This window comes from Vicugna pacos, chromosome 2 (genome assembly GCF_048564905.1).
Source record: "Vicugna pacos chromosome 2, VicPac4, whole genome shotgun sequence".
NCBI lineage: Eukaryota > Metazoa > Chordata > Mammalia > Artiodactyla > Camelidae > Vicugna > Vicugna pacos.
Genome location: NC_132988.1, coordinates 86,095,803 through 86,108,758, shown reverse-complemented (window position 1 = coordinate 86,108,758; position 12,956 = coordinate 86,095,803). Strand labels below are relative to the sequence as shown.

Sequence of the window (12,956 nt, the reverse complement as noted above, 5' to 3'; positions counted from 1 at the left end):
ATTTTTACCCCCTGTAGGTGTTATTCTGAGTATAAAGATGTAAGATATTTCAATGTCTTTTAAGAAAAATCTGAGGTATAATTTACTTTCAGTGAAAACCATAGATTGATGAATTTTTACAAATGGATATATCCGTGTAACACATCTCTATGAAGATGAGAAGTGTTTGCATCTCTTTGGAGCATCCCCTTGTGCCACTTCCTAGTCCCCTCCCTCCACCCTCAGGTCAACCACTCTTCTGATTTTTATCACTCTCGGTTAATTTTGCCTGCACCGAACTTCATGTTAATGGAACTATACATTATGTGCTCTTTGGGGCTTGACTTCTTTTGCCCAGCGTGATGTTTTTGCAATCTGTCCGCAGGGTTTCATGTGTTGAGACTACCTTTTGATTTGTGTCTTTCCAGGACACGTTTGATAAGGAGAGACACAAAGAGTCTGGTTTTCGGGATCGGGACTTACAACAATTAGACTCTGACTTGAACTCAACTCGTAGTCAACTCAACCAGGTTCAAGACGAGTAAGAGGAATGCAAGTTATCTTCTTCCCAAAAGAATTCCTTGTTCTTAACTTAATTGTTAAGTTTGAAAGAAGAATAGTGGCTCATGGAAAATGTAGACGTTTGTAAATAAGTAATATGATGTGTGTGTGTGTGTGTGTGTGTGTGTGTGTGTGTGTGTGTGTGTGTGTTGGGAGTCAGTGTCTTTGAATTTGGGAACAGGATTTCTATATTATATGATGATCCCTAAGACGCTGGTTCCCTTGGCTCCATTTCTGAGGCCATTTCTTCTCCATACCCACTATCAGCCCATATTTATAAAAGAGAAAGATCGTTGCATCGATAAGCTATCTTGAGGGAGGAAAAAGGAAAAGATGCAGAAGGGGGAGTGTTAAAAGAGGGTGCAAGATCAGGTAAAGAGGAAAACTAAGAGAAAGACAGCAAAAGTAAGATGAAGCAGGCTGCATCTCTCCATCGATTGTCTCTGATAGGGGTAGATACGCCTGATCAAGAACAAATCAAAATTTTGGAATAACTGTTAGATATAAAAAAATGTATTTCAAAACAGTTAAGCAATACCAGGCAGGGATGTCAGATGTATGCTACATGCAAAGACAGGGCAGCAAGCTCCAGGAATCACTGCAAAGAAAATTGCAAACTTTGGGTTTGGACTTGAGGCAGATAGACAAATGTGATGCAACTGCTTTCAACATATGTCACAAAAGTCCGTCAGCAAGATGTTTCTCCTGCCACGGCTCTGCCCCAAGGCTGACACGGAGAGGACAGCCAGGGCTTCTTTTTTAACTAGTCACGGCTTGTGATGGAAGAGGGTGTGGCATTTGGCCTTGTTCTTTGATGAGATTTCCTTCTAAGGAAAACATCTTAATTGATTGATTTATTATAAAAGTAGTGCACATTTCCTTCTCAAAATGCATATAACAAATAAAAGCATAAAGATGAAAATCATCCATTATCTCATGCCTGTTAACATTTTGGCGTATTTTACTCCAGACATTTTTCCTTGTGTGTGGGAGCATATGTACGCACACACATACAGTTACTTCTACACACCCTCATTCATTTTTCCAATTGGAGCCATGGTCAATGGGTGGTTTAATAGCAGCAGCAGTCAAAATTTATAAATGTGATGTGCAAAAAGCATAATTCCTCTGAAATTCTATGACTTATTTCAACGAACGTCACCTGATTTGGGGAGGGCTAAGGAGGATCTTTAAATCTGCCACTTCTTTTTGGGTCTAGCAGAGTTCCTTTTGTGTAAATATTCCATGAATTCCAAGCTCAAACTTCTGTTAGAGGCTGTGTTTGCCCTCCCAAGGGGCTTCATTGCCCTTCTCCTTCCATAGACTGGCATCTATTGGTGGAGAATGCTTGCGCGCTCTCCAGGTGCTGGAGGAGAGGGACTCTTGGTCTGGTGCTGCCCTCTGGGTTCTTGCTGCCTCCGTTCCACCTGAGCACTAACGTCTTGTGCTGATGGGTGCTGAGTTGTGGCTTGTCTGGTTGAGTTTCCTGGGGACATTCAGTGACCCCTGCTGCTGTCTCCATTTGCCTCTGCTTGTCAGGGAAAGCTTTGAGACCTTGCTGGTTCTTGACTTCAATCAGCACCCACAGGAGCCAGGAATTCCTACCTTCCTCTCCTGTCACTGTGGCTCTGTAGTTACCCACCAGGGGCATCATGGACCCAAAACTATGACTGCATGCTTTTTTTTTTAAACCACCCATCATTTGAAAGTTGCACACAGGAAGTTACTTGTTGCTTTTCCTTGAATTTCCTACTTTTGTTTTGGGTTGTTTTTAACCCATGTGTGGTTCATTTTCTATTTTTTAAGGCATCAGAAGTGATGGAGGCTATTCCCCATGTTCTATAGTGGCCAGATCGCTCCTCCTTCTCCTACTCAGCCTACCTGTCTCTAAAGCCAGGGTGCTACCTACTGTAGAATGAGTTGCCCACCCAAGGAAGTTCCCATGTCTAACCTCGTGGAGACCAGTTTGGCTGTGACTCAGTTCCAAAGATGCAGATTTCGGTAGAGTGCTGAATGGGGACAGGTCTGTGTAGGTGGGACAAACCCTAGACAAGGGTAGACCACTGGATTTTGTGTCTGGACCTGGTTAGAAATCTCACTTGTCTTCATTTCCTATATCTGATCTATAAGAACATCCAGTGGAATCTATCTCCTAAACATCTCCCACACACGTTCCTTACTTTCTATTCTCCCACCATTGCCCTTGGTCAAGCCTCTGTTACCTCTTGTCTTAACCAACTTTCCAGCTGGCTTCCCTGTTTCAGTTTTTGCTCTAGTACAATCCACTTTCTACATTGCAAATATAGATATCTTTGTGCCGTGTCAAGTCATCCCCTGGCTTAAAAGCTGTTAGGAGCTTCCTTCTATACTTAAGACAAAATTTCTAAATTCCTTCCCAGGATTCTCCCAGCCCTGCGTTACCTGGTCCTGCCCCACCCTCCACCCTCATCTCCGGCCCAGCTCCCCTCACCCAGTTGACCGTCTACTTCCTCACCTTGAGGCCCTTGCGCATGCGCTTTCAGAAAAATGGAAGTCTTCCGCCGGCTCTTGGCATGGCTGCCTTTTTCTGGTCCTTCAGGTCTCCGTTTAAGCGTGACTTCCTCAGAGTCTGTGACCACTCTACGTTGAACGATCTTTCCTCTTCCCTTCCTTTAATTTCTTTCACTATAATTTAAGAACTGCATTTACAACAATTTGGAACCTTGAAAAATTTGCCTATTTATGACCCACTAGACCGGAAGCTCTGAAGGATTACCGTTCTGGGATGCTATCCTGACACTGTTGTTATCTCCAGCCCCCAGCATCATGCCTGACACCTAGTGAATTCTCAATAATTTGTTCAATGGATGAATAAATCCATAATAAAAAATAAATAAAATATGTTAGCCTGCTAAAAACAATGCTTGTCATATGAATATACCCCCTTTCTCTCTGTCACCCAAGGGGGCCAAATTAGCATAGATGTTTACTTGTATGTATATGTGCTCACACACGTATGCCATGTTTCGAGAGAAAAAAGATTACTATTCATTCTCTTCTTATTTTCCTGATCTGTTTTCTTCTTTTAATTTTCCACAGTTTTCTTGATAAAAATGCTCATTTTCCAATATACACTTTAAAAAACTATAACATATTCACATTGCAATTAAATCACAGCAATTTCCCTTCAACCTCCAGTAGCCCTATCATGAAGTTATTGCTACTTTGGCTTTCTTTTAGACTTGAGACATTTCATTCATTCATTCATGCATTCATGCATTCATTTTTCAGGTTAAAAAAACTATATGATAAGCATTGTTTTAGGTGCTGGGGATAAAGAGATGAATAAAGTCAAGCCTTTGCCCTCAAGTAGTTCACAGTGTGTGTGTAATGAGATTGTAAATAGGAACACGTGTTGGAGGAGCTCAGAAGGGGAGGCAAGCTTTGTGTGGCCTTTGGAGAGGCACTCATTGGATGCGTGGGCATTTGTTAGAGGAGGAGAAGAGGATGAGATGGAATTTGGCAAACTCACACCATCTCTTGTATTGTCTGATTGGCTGGGAGCTGTGGGGATTTGATAGAGATTCTGCTAGCCCTTTATTTCTCAATCTGGCTCACTCTGTAGGGGAGACCAGTGTTCAACCTGCCCTTTCTCTATCCCAGTGTAAGGAGGACGACTGGTGTGAGTTTGGATAGCAGCCATTATCTTTTAGCCTCAGAACTACTGTGCCTGGGTGTTCCCTCAAGGATGTAGGGTCAGAGAAGTCAAGAAACCTTTACCAACCCATGATCTGTCACCATACTAGGATAACTTCCTTGAGAACTATTGGTCTTCATTCATTATCATCCATCACCTCATTTTTTTTTCTAATTTAGAGAAACCTAAAGATATAGTATGGTTTATTATGATTTGCCTATAATGAAGAGAGTCCTTGAAACTAACAGTGACCAAGCTAAGTTGGAAACTGAGGAAAATTGTGCTCAATTAGTTGTGGAAGTCAGAGGCAGAAAGATGTGAAATACTTGGTAGTCAAGTGTAGGAGTGGATTACTTTATAGGTAGGCAAATAATTTTTTTATATTCAGTAAGTCTGGGAAAATTAAGTCAAATGCAGTTCTACAGTGCATAGTAATAAGAATAGATTATTACTTTATTACAGAAAAATGGAAATTTTATATAGAGAGACAACCTGGGGATTTTATGTGATTACAGATGAAGTTGGAGGGTGAGAAAGAAGAAACTGAACAAGTTTCTTTGTCCTTTACTTTCTAATATCAGTAATTATTACATAGCCTTTTAGGGATAGTAGCTCTGTTTTCTTTGTGTTTGACATCAAGAAAAGATGCAAGATGCTAGCATGTTTTTGCATACCAGTGCTCCATATTATTTGTAGTATCATCTGATTATATGCAGATGCCTTATAATTTGATCTTGTTTATGTTGAATTTATATCATATGGCAAAAGCTCCTGAGAGAACCTATGCTTTGATTTAGAAGGTCTGCCAATTTTGGAAAATCTGTCTTTAGTTACTGATTTCTCTTACAGTCTGGCTGAAACTGAAAAGACTCTTGAAGAAACCAAGAACAGATCGGCCATATCCCTTTTGGCTGCAGAGGAGGAAATAAATCAGCTAAGAAAGCAGTAAGAAAAAAAAAAAATGACAGGATTATTGCAGCCTGCTGATTAATCTTTGAATTTAGCTTTTTTGGGTGCTCCATTACAATATGAAAGAATCTGTTCACAATCAAAGAAGAAAGACAGCAATATTTTTATTAGCATTTTATATATTTTTCTTACTACAAAAACAATACCTATCTACTACAGAAAATCTTCAAAGCCCAACATAGTAGAAAGAAACCTAAAACCCCTCATAATTTCAGAGTCAATTACTGTCACCATTTGATATTTCTTCTAATTTGTACACTAAAAATTAATGTCTTAACGTTAAAGTTAAGACAACAGAATATGAGTATAAATTTTGGACTCTATTTTTTTCATTTAACATTATTTAAACAAAAATAAAGCAGAGCTTGATTTTTAAATAGGTACATCATATTTCCGCATTTGGGTATTTCTCTAACACTGAATAGTTACTTTGATGCCAATTTTCAACATTGGAAATAACATTGTGATAATTTTTGTGGCAAATCTTAGTTTAAATTTCAGATTATTCTTTAAAGATAAATTTCTGGAAGGGGAAAAAATACTGATCCTTTAAGGTTATACTTTTCTTAATCTTAACTTTTATCTTTCCCTTAAAAAAGAGCAAATGGGAGTTGTAATAAAATACATACATACATATTTAATAGAAAATACCTCTCTATTGCCTTTATTCATCTTCCAGTTATTCTGATTTCTTCCAGAACACCCATAAATTTTAGCTTGGAGCGATGTTCTGCTTTCCACTTCTAACTCCCCTCTCATCATCATTTTACCCTCTTATCTCCTGTTTGATATAGCACTTCAAATTCTTTAATCATATTACTCAGCAATTCCCTATAGCACCAATTCTGTTTTTCACTATTTCTAGCGCAGCTTTTAATTCTGCTATTGCATTTGTAGCTTTTCTACATCCTTCTTAATCTTACCCCTTCCCTTGTCTTCTTACACCATTGTCATTTTCATCACAGCATGTTCTCTTATGGCTTTTGCTCCCTTTTACCATGGCCATGTCTCTTTGTATTAATGAGGATGCCAATTTTGTTTATAAAGCTTTGCTTGTTTCCGTAGTACCTTATTTTCGTAAGTCCACATGTCTGCCTATTATTGTGGATGTAATTCAGTTTCCATTGTAGGTCCCCCGCCCCAATATCCCACTGGTTCAGAGAATCTGAGTGTGTGAGAATAGATTATATCTTTGACCAGCTTCTGGACTAGGTTTTGGAGGTCACGTGCTTCCAGAGTCTTGCGCAGTGAAGCAGTCCAATACAGAATAGGATGACTCTGCTTTGACTCTGCCCACTCTGCTTTGGCTAGAGGATTTGCACTCCTGCCTTTTCTTCAGGAGTCTTTTCCCATGTAACTGCAGACATGAAGTGGCATCCTGACCCTGGCAATTCTGCTCTTTGTCAATTTGTGTTGGTTCCTATGCATTTCCATCCGAGCTGCAGTGCAGGAATGGCAGGCTAAGTAGAGTAGACTCGTTAAGTATGCCAATAGCTGTTTGTTACTGTTCCTCCCTCCCTCCCTCTCTTTTCTTTCAAACATCTTTTTTTTGTTCAGGCTTAAATCTCTTCAAGCCCAGGAGGACTCCCGCCACAGACACTCAGAGCATAGGAGCTCAGGGAAACGGGGCTCCGAGCGTAAGAGAGTGGAGCTGCGGGACTCGGAGCCGATGGGCGCCGACAGACGGAATGTAGACCAGCGCAACGCAGAAACGATAAACAATTATGAGAAACAGCTCCGAACGCTGAAGGACGAGATAGCTGTTCTGTCTGCTGAAAAATCTATACTCCAAGGAAGGTCTGACAAATTCTCACAGATCTTTTCATTTAAGCCCCTTTTGCTGAGTTAGTGATAAAAACTTGGCTTGGGAAAAAAAGTAAAATGACTTCCTGAACCCAAACCCCAACATTAGGGAAGCTGTGAATTGTAAAGGGATTGTTTTCTTTAACTGCACCTTTCCAGAGAGAAAACACTGCCTAGATTGACAATACTTGGGCTCTAATTAATTTCAGGTTGATATTGAAGTTTAAGGAATGAAACTGAGACATGCAAAGGAAAGTTCTTTGGCTTGATACTAGATTTGAGCACTTTATTTGCAAAAGGTGGTACCCATGTTGAAAGACTGTTCCATCATATGAGGGTCCTGTTCTCTGAGGCCTAGGAGTCCTCTCTCCGGGGATGATCAATTGTCATTTTACTGTAGGATATTTCCCTTTTTAAAAATCTCACTTTGTTTGATAGTACAGGTAAGTGTTCTTGTGAAATTCCCTTCTACTGATGGACAGAATGTTAAGACAGGTCATTCATTCAGTGTTAAGTGAGGACAAAGCAGGGTGTTTCTCTCTGGAGTGTCTGCATTTTCCCGGTTCTTTCTAACACCTTCCCTCTTCCCCTACCCTCCCAGCCCCACAGTGTGCCCTGATTCAGGCTCAAAACCACCCCTGCTCCTCCTGGCCTCCAATCCCCTAAATGTCACCTAAGTCTTTCATTTTTGGAAATAACTCCATCAGTGTTGTGCTGGTGTCAGCTTGTACTGGCTTCTGAGAACCAATTCTGGGCATTTCTACCTAACTCTGAGTTCAGTGATACCACATTGGTAGTTTGAAATTGGCTATGGTGGGAGTATTTGCTGCACCATGGAAATTGGCAAACGCTGTATATGAGGGCTTTTTTTTCCCGCTCCCTCCTTCAGAGAGTCTGATTTGCACTACCTTTTGCCCCATAGTTTCTTCTGCAAAACTCCCCGTTTTGGCAGCCCCTTCCTTCTGGGCGAGCGAGTCTGACAATTCCCTTTGTACGTGGTAGGAGTATGCGTTTCACTGACACAGTACTCTGTGATTCACTAAGTACTTCCACATATATTAGCTCACTTGATCTTTCACTACCATCCTGAAATAGGGCAAACATTATGTAGGTGAAAATGAGGAATCTGGAGAGGAGAAACGATTGCAAACGGTCCCACTGCTCTGGAAGGAGAACACAGATTTTCTTTCTCATTGTTCAATCAGCATTTATCTCATTTTATACCATAAAGCTCAGTGATGTGTTAGTAGCCCAAAGTTAGGGTAAGAAATACTGAAAATCTGACTTCTGTACCTCTGGCTCTTGCTAGCAGTGTTACTCTAGGGTGGCCCCCTTAACTCTTCTGAGCCTCAAGTTTCTCATCTGTAAAATGGCCAACAATCAATGCTCACCTTAGAGGGTTGCTTGAAGGATAAGTTGATGTGCTGAGTGAGTGAAAGTGTGTTATAAATTCTAATGCACCAGGCGAATGCAGAGTATTGTTTCTTGTTTGCGATCCTATCTGAGACCCTGTGGAGACCAAGGAGGCGTACTCTCCTTGCTCCCATGGCTTCTGGCTTATGAGGGGCAAAGTATCGAAAAATCCAAGAACGGGAGAGAGAAGGGAATCAGAGCTCTTCCTGCCTGATTCTTGCTCACCCACAGGTCCGCCAGGAGCCGGTCTCCTAGCCCTGCCCCTCGCAGCCGCAGCCAGAGCCGCGGCCGCAGCCAGATCCACAGCCGCAGCCACAGCCACAGCCGCAGCCGCAGCCGCAGTCGGTCCGCCAGCCCCTCCACCGCAGTCGCGAAGGTCAGGAGCCCGTCCCCAAATCGCGCCAAACTGTCCAACGTGGCGCGCAAGGCTGCCCTGCTGTCCCGCTTCAGCGATGCCTATTCCCAGGCCCGCCTGGATGCGCAGTGCCTGCTGCGGCGCTGCATCGACAAAGCCGAGACGGTGCAGCGGATCATCTACATCGCCACCGTGGTACGTGCGCCGCACCTCGGCGGTCCCCGGCGCGGCGGGGAGGCGGCGCTTTGGGAAACTGAACGGGACAGTTTAACAAAACTGGTAGAGCCTGAGGTCGCTGAAGGAGGGTGGGTTTTCCATCTGTCCCCTCCCTCCCTCCCTTCCTCCTTTCCTTTCGTTACGAATATTTGGGATGAATCATTTTTCACACTCAGTAGCTATTCATATATCTTAATAATTCTATTGACCAGGTATTTGTTGAAGTATCCATAAATGTAGGACTATCTCAAATGGCTGTATACTAAGTTATTTGCACTGAGTCTTCTAATATGGGCATATGCGCACACGGTAGATGTATTGTTGCTAAGGGCTATCATTTGATTGGTTACTTTCATTCTTAGAAAAATTAAAAGGCTATGATTATGTTAACTCTTCTGTTTACTTAACTAAGAGTAGTCACTAAAACTGTTAACATATCAGCTGCTTGAGTCTGGCAGATTAAAAAGTGCCTGTATGTAATCTTCAGTTCCTAAAGCAAATGCATTTGTTCTATGGGTACCATATTTGAGATACTGGGAGTATGTAATGAGAACTGTTAAATGCTAAAAAAACAAGACAAAACATTGGTGTGAGAGCAGAATTATCAGAATCTACTGGACTTTATCTTATATTTATTCATTTATATCAGGAGTCAGCAAACTACGATCCCTGGGCCATGTCTGGCCCGGCCTGTGATACTGAGAGAAATACCACCTAAGAGCTAAAATATAACAATGACTTTGCACTTTAAAGAGTGATTTTTTAAAAACCCTGAATCTTCTAATATGGACATATGTGCACATAGTAGACATATTTTAAAAAAGTGACAGAGACAGTTACGTGGCCTGCAAAGGGTAAAATATTTACTATCTGGCTTTTCACAGAAAAAAGTTTGCCAACCTTTGGTTTATATAATTAAGAATCACTTTTACTGAGTTGGTTACAGTTCTGTAATTATAGAGGCCATATCTTTCATGCATAACTGAGTTTTCCCCATGCTTACTATTAATAAAGGCACTTAATAAATATTTGCTGAATTGATAAACGCTGGGAACATGCTGGACCCTTGATATGCATCTATGTATGACAAGAGCACTAGATTGATCGTTTTCTCTTATTTCTTGACCAGTAAATATCATAGTATTGCTGTGGGGTCAAGGCATCAATCAAACTGCCTCAAGTAGTTACATAACCACGTGATTTATTTCCTTAAATGCATGCACCGTCCTGCTTCTTGCAATCAGAATTACCAGAGCAATGGTCAACTGTCTTGAAATTAGTGAACGTGGGTAGTCATTTATGTATTTATGTACTTTCCAAAATTTAGATTTTTCTCCCAGATTAGAAACAGTTTTGACCCCTGGGTTTAGTTATCAGAAGACCAATATGATGTTAAGTTTTTGATGGGCATTTTTTCTTCATTCCTTGCTGTGGACTTCTCTACCTGCCCTCTTCCCACCAAGTAAATTTGCTGTATTTTTATGTGCAGGAGGCATTTCATGTAGCTAAAATGGCATTCAGACATTTCAAGATCCGGGTGAGGAAATCATTAACACCGTCTTATGTGGGGTCGAATGACTTTGAGGATGCCGTCTTGGATTATATCATTTGTCATCTTGATCTGTATGATTCCCAAAGCAGTGTTAATGTAAGTTAGGTCTTTTATTGGAACTGGTTTATTACTACTGCTACTGTCTGCACCGGATACAAATAACTCCCAACTCCATCCAGTGCTTAGTATTGCTCCTCCATAATGGAAGAACAGAAAAGAGCAGCAGCCAATGTTCTTTGTAGAAACAGTCATTCTTGGCTGTTTCTTTCTTAGGCATTTTATGGGGAAAAATATTTTGAGCTTCAGAGTTCTATTCTTTAGACAGGCCCTTAAGATTGGAAGATAGAATGCCATAGTGCTTAAGAGCAATGATTTCGGGAAAGATGAGTGTGGATTTGCATCCAAGCTCTGCCACTTACTAGCTGTGTGACCTTGCCCATTTACTTAACCTCTCTGTGCTTTAGTTTTCTAATCTTTAAATGGGAGCAACAATGGTCATGACCCCAGAAAGTTCTTGAGAGGATTAAATGAAAGGAGAAGCAGATAATTTGTTCAGCACAAGAGTTGGCATGAAGTAAACTCGAAATAAAAGCAAGCTATTATAATCATTATTATTATAGATTACAAACAAGTCAGAGTTTTGTGTTGGCAATCATATAACTTGCCCAAAATAGAAAAATAAGGAAATAATAAATAAAAGTCACTAAGACTTTTTTCTTAATTTTTTTTTTGGAGACTCTCTTGGCTTTTACTATATCATTTATACTCAGTCATATTTCCTCCTTCCATTGATGAGTCTCCCTCCTTTTAGCACACACACTCCTTTTCTAGTTTAACTTATTTTCACTCACAAACTCTTTTCTCACCTCCCATCAGTCATATAATGCCCTTAGGAATGTCAGTGTGCCTTGTCACAGGCTGGTAACAAGGTGATGCCATCTTTTTGTTTTTCAGGATGTGATCCGAGCCATGAATGTCAATCCCAAGATTTCCTTCCCTCCTGAAGTTGACTTTTGCCTTCTCAGTAACTTCATCCAGGAGATATGTTGCATTGCCTTTGCAATGCAGACTTTAGAGCCACCCCTAGATATTGCCTTTGGGGCTGATGGAGAAATTTTTAATGATTGCAAGTAAGAGACATAGGAGCAGAAGCTAAGGGATTCTTTATAAATACTCCTGTCTTTATTCCCTGGGAGCAATTTAGGGAAAAGAACTCTGGGTGGGGAAATCAACAGACATTACCTGCTATCCAGTCCCTGCCATATACTTCTCTGTTACAGAGCAGGGTCCTTTCCTAGGGTCATTTTCCTTCTTAGTCAAATGCGATTCAGAGGTGATGTTATGATTTCCATTAAACATATTAGTCTTAGTGGGAACTAATGAGGACCTGGAGTCTGTTTGGAATACTTCAGAAGAAGGTGCTATATAAATACAAATGTGTATTTTATTATTTAAAAGATTTTAGAGGTATAATTGACATATAACATTATATTAGCTTCAGGTGTACAGCATAATGATTCTATATTTGTATATATTGCAAAATGATCACCACAAAAATCTAGTTAACATATGTCACCATGAATAGTTAACAAAATATTTTTTTCTTGCTGAGAACTTTTAAGATCTATTCTCTTAGCAATTTTCAAATATGCAATGTAATTAATTATAGTCACCATGCTGTGCCTTTCATCCCCATGACTTACATATTTTCTAACTGGAAGTTTGTACCTTTTGGCCTCCTTAACCTGTTTTACCCACCCCTACCTCTGGTAACTGCCAATCTGTTCTCTGAATCTATGAGCTTGGTTTTGTTTGTTTGTTTGTTTTAAATTCCACATATGAATGCGATAATATGGTATTTGTCTTTCTACTTCTGAATTATTTCATAATGCCTTCAAAGTCTATCCATGTTGTCCCAAGTGGCAAGATGTCATTCTTTTTATGGCTAAAGAGTATTCCTGTGTGTGTGTGTGTGTATATATATATATATATATATATATATATACCTGTGTGTATATATATATATCTGGGCTTCTGGCAGGCCTCCTGTTTACATGCCTTTTATCAGAGGGAACATGCCACCCCTGGGGCACTGTGGCCTGTCCTCCTGGATGGCTGTGAGCTCAAACTGGTATTCCGAATAATGTTTGCATTTATTTGTTTCTACTTGAGAATTTTACAGATCATGTCTAATCCTCTTTTTTTTTTTTTAAGCAGCCTTTCACACATTTGAAAACAGTGACTCAAATCCTCCTCCTTCTGGCTCCATATTAAGGGGGGTTTGAGACTTCTTAACAAATTGATTGATTTCCTTGGCCTGTGCTCTGTGTTTGTCTGGATACTCCTTTAAAAAAAAGTGTCTACGCTGAACGTTAATCCCCTAGTTTGAACTAACCAGCCCAGAGGGACCAACACCCTTTCTATTTTTATTC

General features: G+C 40.5%; 1 protein-coding gene across 6 annotated transcripts in view; it reads left to right on the top strand.

Annotated features, from left to right (window-relative positions):
- SPATA18 (spermatogenesis associated 18) overlaps window positions 1-12,956 on the top strand; it is a 40,021-nt gene that overhangs the window by 14,907 nt on the left and 12,158 nt on the right. For 3 of the 6 annotated variants that reach the window (XR_004194117.2, XM_072944144.1, XM_006198259.4), the window contains exons 4-9: window positions 408-520; window positions 5,066-5,161; window positions 6,743-6,982; window positions 8,633-8,951; window positions 10,462-10,620; window positions 11,479-11,654. Coding sequence is in view for 5 of the 6 variants with exons in the window: in XM_072944144.1 (XP_072800245.1) it covers window positions 408-520; window positions 5,066-5,161; window positions 6,743-6,982; window positions 8,633-8,951; window positions 10,462-10,620; window positions 11,479-11,654 (1,103 nt within the window). In the remaining variant the exon portion in view is untranslated. Of the gene's footprint in view, window positions 1-407; window positions 532-5,065; window positions 5,162-6,742; window positions 6,983-8,632; window positions 8,952-10,461; window positions 10,621-11,478; window positions 11,655-12,956 lie in introns of those variants that run through there. The other 3 variants (XM_072944150.1, XM_072944178.1, XM_072944171.1) reach the window with 3 other exon arrangements.